The sequence below is a fragment of the Corapipo altera genome, unplaced genomic scaffold, assembly GCF_003945725.1.
Source record: "Corapipo altera isolate COAL_440 unplaced genomic scaffold, ASM394572v1 202, whole genome shotgun sequence".
Taxonomy (NCBI): Eukaryota; Metazoa; Chordata; class Aves; order Passeriformes; family Pipridae; genus Corapipo; species Corapipo altera.
In genome coordinates this window covers 1,187,418-1,202,994 of record NW_020884980.1, presented here as the reverse complement: position 1 = coordinate 1,202,994, position 15,577 = coordinate 1,187,418, and the positions used below count along the sequence as shown (strand labels likewise).

Here is a 15,577-nt window from a genome sequence, read left to right as displayed (position 1 = left end):
AGCTGACCCTGCTTTGAGCAGAGGGGCAGCTGCTTCCTATCCCAATCAATTCCACGTTTCTGTTAGGGAGCACCTTAATGATGTTCCCAGGTGCTTTATCTCCATGACACAAGGCTGCATAGAGCCTCTTGGCTGCTCTGCATAATTTCTCCATTTCATGGAGAAATCAGGGATTTCCTTACTTTCCCCCCTTAAGCTCCCATGCCCACTGGAAGATCTCTAAAGCTTGGTGAAGTTCCTGCTTTGCCAAGGGCCAGCCCGTGACCTCCCTGGTGCTGTCATCTTCTCACCCTCCCACAGCACCACCCCAAAAACATCTCAGTGCCACACATGTGCAAGGAGTGGAGGGAAGGTTTTTGCTCAAGAACAACCTGCCCACATGTCCCAACAGGCTCCTGAGTGGTTTTCCTCAACGTGGCAGCTCCATGTTCTCTTTCAGCTGGATCCTGGTTGCCCTGTTGGATCTAAGCTCTCCATCTCTCCTGTTCTTGTGGTGCTTTCTGGCCCCATAGAAGAAAGAGAGAAATTCATGGCAGGCAGAGCAAAACTAAGGTTTGCAAATCCAGGTTTCCTCCTGGAGAAACCTTGTCAGGCTCTGCAAAGTCTCAGACGTGCCAGGGTGAGGCTGAGTCACTTGTCAGAAAATGGCATTATCCCGGGAAATACAAGAAATTCCCAGCACCTTTACCTCTGCCCCTCCTGCGACCACCAGCCCTGAGGAAGAATCAACCCTCGGTGCTAAAAAAAACCCCAGAGTCGGACTCCCTGACACCAGTTTTAGGGGGCAATTCTTCTCCTCCACAGACACTTCCAGCTCAGGAGCACCCGACAAGTTGGAACAGCGAACCTGCAGCGCTCCGGGAGCAGAGTTGGGCCAGCGAGCCCTTTGATTGGGATCAGCCAGCTGGCAGGAATCCCAGGAACTCGCGCAAAAATGCTTTGAAGAGGCCAGATGCACAAGGCGTGTCCCTGTGTGGGGTGCGGCGCTGTGAGTCACGGCATCGCCATGAGATGCTCGGGGTGTTGCACATGCGGCCCCGGGACCGCAGCGAATCCCCCTCTCCCTCAAATTACCACCCGCTCGGGCATTTCAACTGGATTTTCGGACCCTCCGATCTTTTTGCCTATCGCGCCCCAAATTCGGTGCGGGTTTTGTTTCCCTTTCAACCTTCCCGCTTTGCCCGTGAGCTCCAGACAGACTGGCAGACAGGGAATTTGCTCCGGGCGCTGGTGGATACAGGCTTTGCTGCTGCGCCGGGTCTGCGCTGGGCTCGCTGGGGATGACACTCCCCGTGCCCTGCTCAGGGACCATCTCCAGCCCCGACATCGAGCAGAACAGCAGTCTGCATAAAGCTGCAATAAACTCCTTTGTTTAAGCACCTTTTGCTCTTCCAGATCCAGGTCTGGAGTCTGTTGCAGAAACCTGGGAGATTCCCTCCCTTGGGCTAGACCGCGCAAACTCGCCCCAAGAAACCATTGTTTCTTGAAAGCCTCTCTTAAGCTCCCTGTCCGCGGCTCCGCAGCCCAGCTCAGCATTTTGGGCGAGTTATGAAACAGGGCAGATGCCAGAGCCAAATGACGGGCTGTGATAAACACTCGGCTCTCCCGCACGGGGACAGGGTGAGGGCTGTTCCTTGCCCGGGGGAAAATGACATTACAGGTTTGTTAGAGCTGGGCACTTTGTTGTGCAGGAGCCATCTGACGCTGACAGCCTGTCATTGATTTGCGAAAACATCGTTTGGCATCGATAACAAGCTTTCAGGAGAAACAAGTAGGACAGAGGAAAACAACACCCAGGTATTGCTTTGCTGTTCCCTACCTGGACTGGAAGTGCATGGACTTATCCCCAGTCTGTGAAACACTCAGGAGCAGCAGAAAAGGAGCACATCCACTCCACCCACTCTGTCTCACTGGGCATCAGCCACCTGGTCTTGGGCAGCACTCAGCTCTTCTCCTGGCTGGACTTGCTTGGGCATGGTTTAAAAATCCAGGCAGGCTGGGTGATGGCACAGAGTGAATCCTCTGCATCCCTTGGATGAGGTGTCAGGAAACAAGGGGAGAAGAGACTAAAGGCAAATACCCTCCAGTTGCTCTAGTCTTGTGTCTCATCGACAAAACCTGGCTTTCTGCTCTTGGGTTTCATGGGAGGAGCATTGTGGAGCATCAGAAGAGGACACTGCACAACACTCATCTTCCTGGGGAGCCTGCCCTCTGCTTTCTGAGGCTGCTCTTGTTCGTACAAAATATGGTGGAAACAAACCACCAGGGGAAACACGAAACCTGATGGATGGGAATGAAATAAAGCATCTGTGAGCTAAAAGCACCAGATCTGCAGACAGCCAAGCCCTGGGTGCCAATGATTCTCACTGGAGAGAAACCATACAAGTCCTTTCTACTACCCTTCTACCTTTCTAGCACCCTCCATCTGGCAGCACAGAGGGCTCTGCTCCTCCCAGCCCTTCTCCAGTCTGTGTGGTGGCACAAACACCCAGGACCTGGTCCTGGGGGACCCAAGAATCCTCTGCCCTGGGCACCCTCCCCTCGGCCTCCCTCCTGATGAGGTTTCTGCCTCTTCTCCCATATCAGCCTCTTGTGGCTTGGCAGGAGCTTTGTCAGCGCTTGCTGTGACCTGAAACTGGTCACACCAGCACCAAGGTGTTCAGTTCTCTGCAAACGAGTTGCTGCAGTGTGGCTTGGCAGAGAGAAAATTCTCTGCTCACATTCATAACCTGGCATGTCATTTCTTGCACAGCCATTTTATCTTCTACTCTGCTTGCTAAATGTCCTGGTTTTCTCCCTGCTACTCTGAGCTGCTTGCAAAGATTGCCCCAACTCTGCCTGGCAGGTTCGTCCATAGGCCTGTCCCTGCAGCAACTGGGACACCCTTTGGGGAGAGGTCTCACCCCCATGGGCAGCACCGTGGCTCTCCTGAGGACCTCAGGACCCTCCCTGACCCCTGTGCTGGGTGTTCTGCAGGGATTCTGCATTCCTGGGTTCAGAGGCATGGATTTGCAACCTGTGCAGGCAGAGGAAGGCTTCTGCAGATTGGGAGCTGCACACACTGAGCCAGGAGCACCTTGGCAGGCCGGAGGTTGGACCCCAGGCAGAAATGGGCACTGTGGGCAGCACTGCCCCTCTGACCCAAGGCCTGTGCAATGCTGCCTCCCACTAGCAGGGGTGTCCCCAGACTTTTGGCACTGAGAAACCATTTTGATCCGGTTTAGACTGAGAGAAATACTAGAACTCAGGACGTGCAGGCTGTGTGGGAGATTCTCCAGCCCTCCGGCTGCCCGAGAGCACCGTTTCCTACCCAGACCCACAAAGCCTCACCCACGAGCCCTTGGCGGCGACGGGCACAGCCACGTCCATCCCCAACCCTCGCACCTCCCAGCCTTGCCCACTCCCCGTTGGCACCCACACATCCCCCTTGCCCCGCTGTGCTCTGGCAGGGTCTGGGGGAGGCGGTTTTGGGGTGAGGGCCGCGGGGAGCCGCGTGCCCTGCAGCGACGGCGCGGGGGCCGTGAGGAGCTGCGGCGGGAGCGCGTGGGTGTGTGCGAGCAGGGCTGTATATCCAGTCTGGCAGAGGGTGTGCCTGCTCACACGCCGGGGAGCCGAGCTGGGAGCAGGAGCCCTGAGACACTCTCGGCCAGGGGACGTATGGCAAGGAGGGGCTCGGCAGATTAACCCCAGTACGAGCCTGTTCACGGTCGCCCCGTGTTGTGCACGCTCAGGTGAAGTGCAGCCCCCTGTCCCCCCGAGCCCCACGGTCTGATTGCAGCCATGCTTCACTCTCCACTGAAAACAGCCCTGGCATACGAATGCTTCCAAGACCAGGCCAGTTCCACGCTGGCTCTGCCCTCAGACCACAAGCTGAAAACTAAGGGCACGGGAAAACAGCGGGTCCAGGAGCAGGTGATGATGACGGTGAAGCGGCAGAAGCAGAAGTCGTCCGTGTCATCGAGCGTGGGCCACTCGAACAGAGGTAAAACCCTGGACAGTGAGGGGGTCCCCTCTGGGGACAGGGCTGATGCTCTGGGGAGCTGTTGTGGGGTTTTATTTGTGGGGGACAGACTGGTGTGTGTCTCTCATGGTCACCCCAAGCAGGGGATGCCGAGGTCTCTTGTATTGGATGGAAGAGTTAGGACAAGTCTTGGAGGTGGATACATCGACTCTCTCCCTGGTGGAGCTGATCCCCTGGGAGTGCTGCACTGCTCCACATCCCCAAGGCACTTGGACATTTCGGTGTGGTGCTGTTAATCAATTTTCCCCTGGGTCTAAAGCTGGAGTAGCTTCCTAATTTTGCAAATCCTTCCTCTGCAAGTGCTTCCGTGGTTGGGATTCTCCACCATCCCCTCCCGTGGATGGGCAAAGCTAACAGAGCTGCTCCTGCACTGTGCCATGGGGCTGGAACTGGCCACACTCCGGGGCTCACTGCCTCCTGAGCGCTGGGCAGGTGAAGAGCAGGCAGCTGTGCCCACTCACAGGGCACAAACCTCAACTTGGGATTCGCCTCTGGAGCTCCCAACACGTCTGCCATTTGCAGGCTAAGAAGTATGGGAGTCTCTGGGTCACCCTGGTGTGAGTGGCAGGAAGGAGCTGAATTCAGAGAAGTGTCCCTGGTGTTGGTTTGGTGGGGGTGTTTCAAAGCCCCCTCCATTGTGCAGAGGAGTAAAAAGGGGTGTTGGGGTCTGGGTGGCCGTTCCAGTTCCATGCACTGAGACTGTGCCACAGAAAACAAGCAGTCAGCTGAGTCCTGGAGCCAGGTTTCCTGCTGGAATACCTTCCTCTGTGGTTCAAGGCTTGGCAAATCGTTTTCTTTGCCATCCTTGTGCCTGGAGAAAACTGGTTTGGAGGTAAAGCTGGAAGCTGCAAACTCAGAGCGTTGAGACAGCTCAGTGCAAAATCTTATGAACTTGGAGGTGCTTTGGCAGCAAGAGAGAGCTCTGGCCTGTCTGAGTCCTCCAGGGAGAGGAAAGTTTGGGGCTTTGGGGGTGGACAGGTGTGCTGAGGCTAAGACTGAATGTTCAGCCGTGTTTGGAGTGAGCAGAGTGTAGAGGGAGTTTGCTGGAAAGCTGGGAGAGCTGTGCCAGGCTCTGGCACTTTTTTGGGGGAACTATGCCTTGCCTGGCAGCTTTTCCAAGCTAGATTGTGAGGCCAAACCCAGCACTGGTGAGGTGTTGTGGTCCAGACTCACGTTTTGGGCTGGTTTGCCATGAAAAGCCGGATGGCACAAGGCTGCTGGGTGAAGTGTGGAGGTGGTGCTCCTATGGGAGTCATCCTGGCTCTAGGCACTGGAATTGCTGGGATGGGGGGAATAGAGCAGGCTCATGGTGGAGGGCATGTGTGCCATGTCCTGTGGTGGAAGGAATGTGCCCCATGCTGGGGCACTCCAAAGGGATGAGGGGGGACTGGGGCAAGGAGAGCTTTCTTCTGCCACCAAAGTGGGAGATGCAAATCTTCTTCCACCTCCAGAGGGTTTATTGCTTTTGTCAGGTGCCAGACCTGACAAAATAAAATACAAGCCAGGATGAGATGAGGGGCTCTGGATGAGAATCAGGGCACTGCCAGCCTCCCTTTCCAGTGGAGGGACATTTCAAGGGGAAGTGGGCAGAGGAGTATCTCCCACTGCTGCCCATAGGTAGGATGGAAAGGAGGCAGCCTGGGATTATTCTGTTTGGAGAGGAGCCCAAGTGAAACCTATGGGAGAGGGTAAAAAGAAAAATAGCACATTCCCAAGCTGCCCATCTCTGCTTGACAAGCTAAACCCCTCCTCCAGCCACTTTTGGGAATGTCTGGGAATGGGAATTGCATGGAGATGTGCAGCTCTGGTTTCTGTGTCCCAGGGAAGCTGAGTCTCATCCCGCTCCCAGGAGCTGCCTCCACACACAAGGGCAAGGCTGTCCCACTCCTGCCATGGGGGGATTGGCCAGCACGAAGGTCCTGGTGGCTGATTCACTCCAGCAGTTGCTCTGTCAGTGAATTTCTGGATGGAATCCCAGAAGGGTGAGAAGTTGCCATTTATTCTCAGGTTTTTCTCCTGATTGGTGCCTGAGCTGATCAAACTAAATTTTCAGGTATTGGCTTTTACTGCTGTTGGCCAAAGATTAGCTGGGCAGGCCTGAGAAGGAAAATTAATGCTTCCTGCAAACAGGCTACATGGGTCTGCTAGGCATGAATCCTACCTGCCCAAATGCTCCTCCAACACCAGCTACCTGGGATTTCTCAGAGATGCTCCTCAAAGGCAGCCCAAGCCAAGGTATTCCCAAAGCCCCTTGCTTAATGTCCACATGCTTTGTTCCCCCTGCACCCAGACAGTTCCCTGTGTGTGTGTGGGCAGGTGTTGGTCTAGGTGTCTGTTGCTGCATTTTGATCTGTGTTTTGAGCCAGAGCTGAAGCACAGCCCAGAGCTTCCCCCAGCTTCAGGAACCAAGCATGGACATGGAACCCTCTTGCATGTAGCAGGGATGGGTGGTGGTGTATCCCATAACTAGAGCTCCCTAGGAAGGTAAACACACCCTCCCTCAATATCCTGCTGATTGATGGATACAATGAGTTGCTTATTTGGAGTGCAGCAGGTCACAGTGTTGTGGGTTCTCTCTGAAGATCTGGTGTCACCCAGTACGTGGCACAAGTCACAGAAGGGCAAGGTGATCAATCTGGGCTCAAAATGGTGTGCACTGGGGTAGGACAGTGAGCAGAAACCAGTTGCCTGCACCCACAGTGGGGTCTTGTCTCAGCACAGCAGCTACAGGTGTTCCCAAGGATGACTGCATAGTCTGGGGTTTGGGGGGGATCTCTTGGTTCTTTGGGGTCTGCCCTCCTTGGGTTTTGGAACAGTGGGGTGTGTTCTCCTCAGGTTTTGGGTCTGTGGTATCTGCCCTGGGGCGTATCTGTCCTTCTCCCCATGGGAATACCTGACTGGATGGCTCCCACTGAATTTGTGAGTAATGCAAATTTCCAGGGAAAATTAATTTCACTGGCACAGGAGCAGAAAAGGCCAGGCCAAGCTGAGCCAGTTCCTTGTAGCCAACAGTGCTGGTCTGCAAAGTCCTCTGGCTAAAGAAAAGTTCTGCCTGTGACTTGTCACAAGGAGTGTCATATCCAACTGTCTCATGGCTGAGCTGGGATTGAGAGGATTCCTGTGCTGGCTGTGGCTGAGAGGGGAGAAATCCCACTGAGCTCTGATGGGATCCCACCTAGTTTAAATGGGGGTCATTACACTGATGTGAAGGGAGGAGGAAATTTTGGGGATAGCAAGTCTTTTGAAGGCTTCTGTACCCTTCCCCCATCATGATTCAGAGAAAGCCTCCCACTCTTCCACAAACCTCAGATTGTTGGGGTAGAAAAAAGTACCAAAACTCTTTATCTCATAGGCCAGAAGGCATAAATGAAGTTTGGTCATTCCTGCAAGAATCTCAGTGTCTGGGATTTCACTACTGCCTCTCTCCTAGAAGGCATCGAGGCTTTGCTTTGTGCCTCCCACAGACTCTCTTCTCTTGCTGTGTTTTTCCTATGTTTAATCATCCTTATTGTTTGAAAGCTGTGCATAGTTTATGATTTAACTTGTCTAGCCTGCACTACGAGTGCCAGGTTCTTGTCTTGCCTTTCCCTGCCACAGATTAATATTTATTAACATGCATCCTTTTCCACAATGCTCCATGTTGGCTTTGCGTGTCCAGCTGAAGCCTTTGCTGTCCTGCTGGAAAATGGCACTTTGAACCCAATTCTTCTCCTTGCCATCAGCTCTCAGCTTCAAGAGAGGAAAGCTGCCTCTGAAGAAAGCAAAGAACTCATCAAGAATAGGCATATTGGGTTAGGCAGAAAGTTTCAGTTTGCTCTGCAATGATCCATAATAGGGATACAGAGGAGGATAAGGGCAAGGGGAGAATGTAGTGGGGGCCCACAGGGGTGCAAAGTGGAAGACATTGCAATTCTTACCCATTTTAATTAGATTTTACCCTCATGGATTCTCCCACTGAAGGTCAATGAGATTTTAAATTGACCAAGTTTGGAAGGAAATGTCTCAGGGGAATGATATCCTGGGGAGAGGGAGAGCCTGAGCGGCCCTCAGGGATTTCCTGTCCACAGTGTGGTCTCTGGGAGGCTGAGCTTCATCTGAGGGATTTGAACCATGTCTTTTCTGCCTCTGTTCCATCTGTTGAGTGGTCCTTTGTTATGAGGAGCAGCTGAGGGAGCTGGGGGGGCTCAGCCTGGAGAAAAGGAGGCTCAGGGGGGACCTTCTGGCTCTCTCCAACTCCCTCATAGGAGAGTGGAGCCAGGTGGGTGTCAAGCTCTGCTCCCAGGGAACAAGGGACAGGACAAGAGGAAACAGCCTCAAGTTGTGCCAGGGGAGGTTTAGCTTGGATATTTGGGAGGAATTACTTCCTGGAAAGGATGGTCAGGCGCTGGTCCAGGCTGCCCAGGGCAGTGGTGGAGTCACCAAGTGTTCAAAAGGCCCGTGGATGTGGCACTTGGGGACAAGGGTTAGTGGTGACCATGGCAGTGCTGGGTTAATGGTGGGACTCAGTGACCTTAGAGGGCTTTTCCAACCTGAATGATTCTGTGATTCTCTGTTATCCACTACGAATATTGTGGTTTTAATTGGCTCTGTGTTTGTTCAAGTGCACGTGGGCACTTCAGAGACCCAACCAGCTGCTTGGATGACAACAAATGGGACACAGATACATGGACATAGCTAGAAAAAAGCACCAGGGAGTCACCTCTCCCAAAGAGTATTTCCAAGCCCTGCAAAAATGTGGGTATTTTTGAGACTGTCTGGTTTTATCCCAGATTCTGAGGACCTGTGAACAGCTTGTACAGTCTTTACCCTTGAGGTGGTTGAAAAGAGGAATGTCCTTCCTCTCCCTGAGGGCTGATGACACCTCCAAGCTGGTTCTCAAGATGAACCTGGCAAAGAAGTGTCTAAACTTTCAGAAACAAACAAAGATGATGTTTTCTTTAGCCACCTCCATCAGAAAATTCCCAGGTCCTTCCTGCCCTTCAGACTGAGCTCTCCAAGCAATAGAATCACAGTTGTGTGGTGGCAGGAGAAGCATCTTCTCCAACCAGCAAGGTGACTTCAAAATGCCTTGAACATTTGAGGTTCTATATAATTATGTATTTATAAGCTCTTATATACAAGTTCTTCGAGGTGAAGGCAACTCTTCCACAACTGAAGGACATAAACTTGCATGAACTGCCCAATCTCCTGAATTCAGCCATGTAGCGGTGCATTTATCCAAGAAAATCAGAGATGTGCCTAAACTGGCTCATTTTTTGGTGTCTCCTTGCTCAAATCCAAAGTCCTTGAGTCTTGAGAGCAGTGCATGGCAAGAATGGATCCTGAAAGGAAAAGCCTGGTCCCCAGGGAGGACTGGTCAAATGGACCTGCGAGTCATGCCCAAAAACCCTTTCTTGCACCTGCTCCCTCATTGTGTCAGCAAAATGCTCCCTGGTCCTCCCTCCTGCAGTTACATGATGTTTACAGAGAACAAGAGGTCGATTCAAAGAAGGAATTCCCAGGAAATTATCATGGGATGGCTTTATCTTTGTGCTCAGAATTATGGTTATTAGGTAACTCTGGCCCAAACTTCCCATTTCCATCCCTGCCTTTCTGCTGCTGAGGCCCAACACTAATTCCTGATCTGGGAATCCCAGAGAGGTGAGGGAGCACAAGGTGAAGGACATGGCTGAATGTCCCATTGCATGTCCATGACCATTTCCATGATTTATCAGCAAGTTCTGTGCAGCTTTATATACCTAAAACAATCAGGGCTGGAGAGATGTCCATAAGGAGCAATGCCCACCAAGGCTCTGGCCTATGGAAAATGAGGTCCTGTGGTTTCCTGCACAAGTGAAAATACCTCACTATTGCCTGTTCTGCAGTGGGTGATGTTCTTCAGGTACTCCCATCCCTACAGACTCACTCCTCTCTTGTTGACAACAGAAAGCAAATCTCATTATTATCCACAGGAATCATCTTCCTGAGAAAATGCAAGAATTTTTAGCCACAAACCAAATCACCATAACAGGTTCTGGGAGCCTCAGGCAAGGCAATAAATCAGGTTTATTCCAAGGATCAGTGGCTGTAGAAGGCTGGAGTGGCTTCGGGGCCTTTGCGGTTGAGCTTATCCAGTTTATCTAAGGGATGAGTCTTATCAAACAATCACAAAGATTAGGATATTTCTGACATTACCCCCCAGTTTAGGTGCATAAGCTGAGACAGGTATGTCCTGATTTTGTACTTTGTTAGACATCCAGAGCTTCCCCTGGAAGTTAATTGGAGTGTAGGGTTTGCATTTCCTCATAACGGGACCTGGGATGCCACAATTCTTGAGCACTTTTGAAAATGAAACTTAAATGACCTTAAACTCTTTTGGACCACCTGAAGGGGGTTAAGGAAATTTCACTGTGGAAAGAGAATGACTTGCCTCATTTTTCCCTGTAGTGATGAACGTGGCATTGAGTAGAATATTTTTGGGACGGATCCAAGGTTTCCACTGCCAAAGGCTACTGGGGAGAGACAGCTTTTGGAAGGGCTGGGATAGGTAAATCCAAACACCCTGGTTAAAGCACTGAGGAACAGTAGAAGTGGCTGATGGGTCCCTCCCGATCCAAGATGTTTAAAAAGCATATCTGAGATCTAGACTCACTTATCTCGCCATCATCCCAAAAATAATGATGGAACTCGATACCTGTTCAGGAAAAGAAAGTGCAGACACCCCGAGTGATCTTTTAGAGATGACATTAAAATTTAAGGCAGTGAAATTAGGCTTTTTAGTGTTTGACTATTTTAGATCCCCATGTGTTAAATAGATTTGATCATCCTTTCCCCATTGTGTTTGTTATTGGCTATTTATTGATTTTAGCAAGCCTTGCTCAGGCTGCTTGTGTTGATGTGGTTGCTGGGATTCAGAGACAGAAAGGCAAACCAGGGAAAGGGTCAGGGATGGGTTTTTCCTCCAGAGAGGGAATTTGTATTTATCTCCAAGTCGGAACAAGGGAAGTGTGTTCCAGGGTCAGACCTTCCAGGCTGTGCAGCACAAAAGATCATCAAGTTCCTCTCATATAGCAAAGAGGAGGCCACCAAGCTGATCAGAGGGATGGAGCAGCTCTGCTATGAGGAAAGGCTGAGGGAATTGGGATTGTTCAGCCTGGAGAAGAGAAGCCTCAGGGTGACCTAATTGTGACCTTCCAGTACCTGGGGAGGTACTGGAAGGGAGCTGACAAGAAACATGGAGAGAGACTGTTTACAAGGGCCTGGAGTGACAGGACAGGGTGGAATGGCTTCACACTGACAGAAAGTAGGTTTATATTATCTAATAGAAAAAAATTGTTTGCCATGATGGTGTGGAGGCCCTGGCACAGGTTGCCCAGAGGAGCTGTGGCTGCTCCATCCCTGGAAGTGTCCAAGGCCAGGTTGGACAGGGCTTGGAGCAACCTGGGCTAGTGGAAGGTGTCCCTGCCCATGGCAGGGGGTGGAATGAGATGGGCTTTGAAGTCCCTTCCAACCCAAACCATGACATGATTCTGTGATTCTGTGACCTAAGACACTGGCCTGGTCTCTGACCCTTTCTGCTTGTCTGCTGTAGATTTTATGGCACCGGGTCTTTTGTGCTGAAAACCTTAGGGTGTCACCTGTGGTCTGAGAGCTGGAATTATTCCAGCTCCCCTGGAATAAACATCTGCTATGAGTTGCCTGCAATGGCAAGGGCTCAACTTACAGCCTGTATTTTCTATGTTCCTGTTGAGATTTATAACTCTGTTACTATTCTGTAACTAAACTTACTGGAAAAAAAAGAGCCCTGTGCTCTGAAAGGTGTCCAGTGGGCATACTTTCTCCTGCTGAACACATTTTTTTTCCCTTTACAGGTTCCATGTATGATGGTTTAGCTGATGGTTATGGCTATGGGACATCCCGGGGCAGCTACTACACCAAAACCCAAACAGGGAACAGCAACTGGGGATACCCGGTAAGATACTCTTTGATCTGGGAACTGTGGCTTGCTCTGAGGTGCTGTACAGAAGAACCCTCTCACAGTCTTGTAGGAAGGTCACAGTGCTTCAGAAACTTGCCCAAGAGAGATTATGCATCACTATGTTCTCTTAGAAAGTGATTCAGTGCAACAGAGGAGGATGATTGAGGACCCTCCATCTAAGTCTTATGTGCTTGGGGACTTCAGTGTGGACAAGATTTAGTTTGGTTTTGTGGATTAATATCGACATGAAAGGGGTTTGAAGCTGTCTGAAGGATCAGTGTTGGGTTCAGACTCTTAAAGCTCAGTTCAAGTTTGGAGCACATCCATTGCTCACCTGGAGCAGTTTCCACTTTTGTTTCTGTGCACCAAAATGTCCCTTTGAATAACATTAATGTGGTTGAGGGGTGATGACCGGGGGATCTGCATTGAAACTGTGTTGCTATTCCCAATCTCATGCTAGTGCTGACCCTTGCTAGGTATTCTCTGTTCTTTGGAAAAAAAACATTGTCCAGTTCTCCCGGAGTGATTTCCAAAAAAATTGTTACAGATTGCCAGAAAAAGCACAGGTGAGATAGTCCTTGTCTTTGTGCAGGACATCCCACAGAGTCCTGGTCCTGTCCTTGGTGACAGACTCTTGGTACACGAGGAATCACTCCAAACCACTCCACAGTCTACTGGCACAACTTGTGCTCATGTTCCACCTCAGACCTCTGTTCTGTTTTATCCTTGCTTTTCATCAGCTCTGAAGTAGAAAGGAACAATTCAGCTCTGGGATTTGAATATGAGAAAAGGAAAGGGCTTCTTTCAACAACTCTGGGACTGCAAAGCAGCTCTGAGTCAACTATCAAAGGCTTGAACCAGGAAAGGTGCTTTTGTTGGCTTCAAGCACACAGACAGAGGGTTGCAGCTTTTCCTGGTAGTTGCTGGATCCTCTGCCTGTTCACAGCATCAGCATTCCTCAGGTTCAGAAGGATTCCTGTGCCATTCCCAATGGCCTTGGTGTAGCACACTTGCTTCAAGGCAGTGATGTCTCTTTCTAGGTTTGCATCATTAGGTTTGCTGCATGTTCATCAGGAAAACTGGGAGCACTGGAGTCTCTTTGAAATTTTTATTTACAGCTTGTCTGTTGTCTTGTTTCAATGCCTTTTGCTGCACTGCTTAAATCCCAGACAGAGGGGTTTCTGCCACCAAAAGCGTGACTATAGTGACTGTGACTGGAAAAGCAAGTCCAGAGGAGGCCACCAAGTTGACTGAGGGGATGGAGCAGCTCTGCTGTGAGGAAAGGCTGAGACAATTGGAACTGTTCATAATGGAGAAGAGAAGGCCTTGGGGTGACCTAATTGTGGCCTTCCAGGACCTTAAGGGAGCCCATGGGAAACATGAAGAGAAACTATTTACAAGTGACTGGAGTGACAAGGGGGAATGGCTTCAAACTCCCAGAGGGCAGGGTCAGATGGGATACTGGGGAGGAATTCTTCCCTGTGAGGGTGGGGAGGCCCTGGCTGCCCAGAGAAGCTGTGGCTGCCCCACCCCTGGAAGTGTCCAAGGCCAGGTTGGATGGGGCTTGGAGCAACCTGGGATGGTGGAAGGTGTCCCTGCCCAGGGCAAGGGGTGGAACAAGATGAGCTTTAAAGTCCCTTCCAACCCAAACCAGTCTGGGGTTCTGTGACGGGTCAGAGCAAAGGTCCATCCATTTAACTGTCCTCTCTCCATCCCTAAGGCAGTGGTGGGGCCCTGCAGAAGGGTCTGGGCATGGTAAACTGGCAGGGGTTTTGTGGCCACCAGAAATTTGCAGCTGAGGCACCTCCTGAGGCAGAGGTGGAGTCTCCGAGCCTCATAAGTGAAATGATTGTGATGTTTTGTTTCGATGATATATTGCTGTTGTCTGTTGTGATTCCTGAATGGAGTTTGTTATGCTTTGTGTAAGCAAAAATGCTCTGTTTCAGCCATTTCAGTAGTTTCTTGTTAAAGAGAGAAGAAGCTCAGCCCAGCTCTGCAACAGCCCTTTGAGCTCATGCTCATGTTCATGCTGGGAACATGGTACTGCAGTCAGTGTTGCTGGTGTGAGGATTATTGTTTAATTTTGTTAATTCCTGATCTTCTTCCCAAATATTGTGACATCTGGACAAATTCTAGGTAGGTAGAAATGCCACTGGGTGCTGGGGATTTCAGCCAGCAATGGTGGCATTCTGGTGAACAGCTTGATGAAGATCAGGGCCTCCATTAGACACCAGAGTCCCCTGGACACAGAATTTCAGTCACTTGTGGTTCACCATGGACTGTGGCTGTTTTCTGAAGGTCTCTTCTGCTGTTATTGATGAGAGAAGGTCTCTCTCCAAATTTAAGTGTCTTACAAGCCTTTTGTTTTAGAAAATTTTGGTAAAGGTCTTTAGGACCTGGGCTACTGTTCAGGACTGGGACTTGTGAAGGATTCACAGTAAAATCTGTCTTACCTAACTGTGTCTATCTGAAAATCAACCATTTAGTCCTAACAAGTCGTCTGGCCTCCTCCCCTGGCCAACAAAGAGAGAAGTATGAGGAGGTGATTCATCTCCTGTATCTTGGAGATCTGTCAGGTCAGGATGAATCAGCCCCTCTGGATTCCTATCTCCTGCCACTGGGAGCTGGATGGGAACAGTCACATAACAGGCTGCAGTTCGGGGCGATGAGTCTCAAGTGCCATTGGCACATTGGAAAATATAACCTCAAGCCTAAATCTGCTTAACAAGCTTAACAGACATCATACTCCCCAACCACACTGAGGAACCTCCTCCATTTTGCTTCTTTCCAGAAAGTATTAAAGGTTTACACACCTCCATCAGCAGCCTCCAGCTTGGGTTAACTTGAGCTTTGGTCTACAGACCTGTTTGAAGTCTGTGTAGGTTCTAGGCTTTCTGAAAAACGTTTCCTGTTTGCAATCCCCAGGTTGTAAGGCATGAAAACAAAGATAAGGTGAATCTATTTTTGAAGAATGAAATTGCTGGACTTCTTTCCAGCTGGACCTGGAGCTGCGAATGTGCCTCAGAAGTAGCAGAGTCTTTGAGGTGCAGAGGCAAATTCAGATACTTCAGGGAAATGACCTAGTTTTGGATTGAGGAAAATTGCTTACTCTTAATGCCCCTGGAGCTAAAAAGGTGTAGCAGGCAATCCATGTCCATGTTGTTGCTCCACAGCACCTGCAACTGAGACACTGCCCTTAAATTGCCTTAATCCAAGACATTGCCTTAGATGGTGATGTTAAACGACAGGAGGTTTCCTGTCTCACCCACAGCTTTTAAAAGCTGTTATCCCTGGCTTCCTCCTTTTGTCTTGACTTGTGTCTTCCTGAAAATGTGTCTTCCTTTTTGCTTCTGTGTTTTCTTCCCGACCTTATGACACTGATGTTAAAATTGTAGAGCAAAAGAAATGATAGATCTGGAGGAGGAGCTCTCTCTGGATCAGTCAACTTGGCACAGGCTGCTCAGGGCAGTGGCAGAGCAAAAAATGTGTGGATATGGCACTTGGGGATACAGTTCAGTGGTGACTGTGGCAGTGCTGGGGGAATGGTTCCACTTGATGATCGTAGAGGGCTTTTCCAATTCTGTGGAAAAGCCATAGAC

At 50.4% G+C, this 15,577-nt stretch overlaps 1 protein-coding gene across 1 annotated transcript in view; it reads left to right on the top strand.

Moving 5' to 3' along the window:
* Positions 1–3,780: 3,780 nt before the first annotated feature.
* PKP1 (plakophilin 1) overlaps positions 3,781–15,577 on the top strand; it is a 47,129-nt gene continuing 35,332 nt past the window's right edge. Inside the window, exons 1-2 of the mRNA XM_027665693.1 lie at positions 3,781–3,982; positions 11,872–11,972. Coding sequence (XP_027521494.1) covers positions 3,781–3,982; positions 11,872–11,972 — 303 coding nt within the window. The remainder of the gene's footprint in view (positions 3,983–11,871; positions 11,973–15,577) is intronic.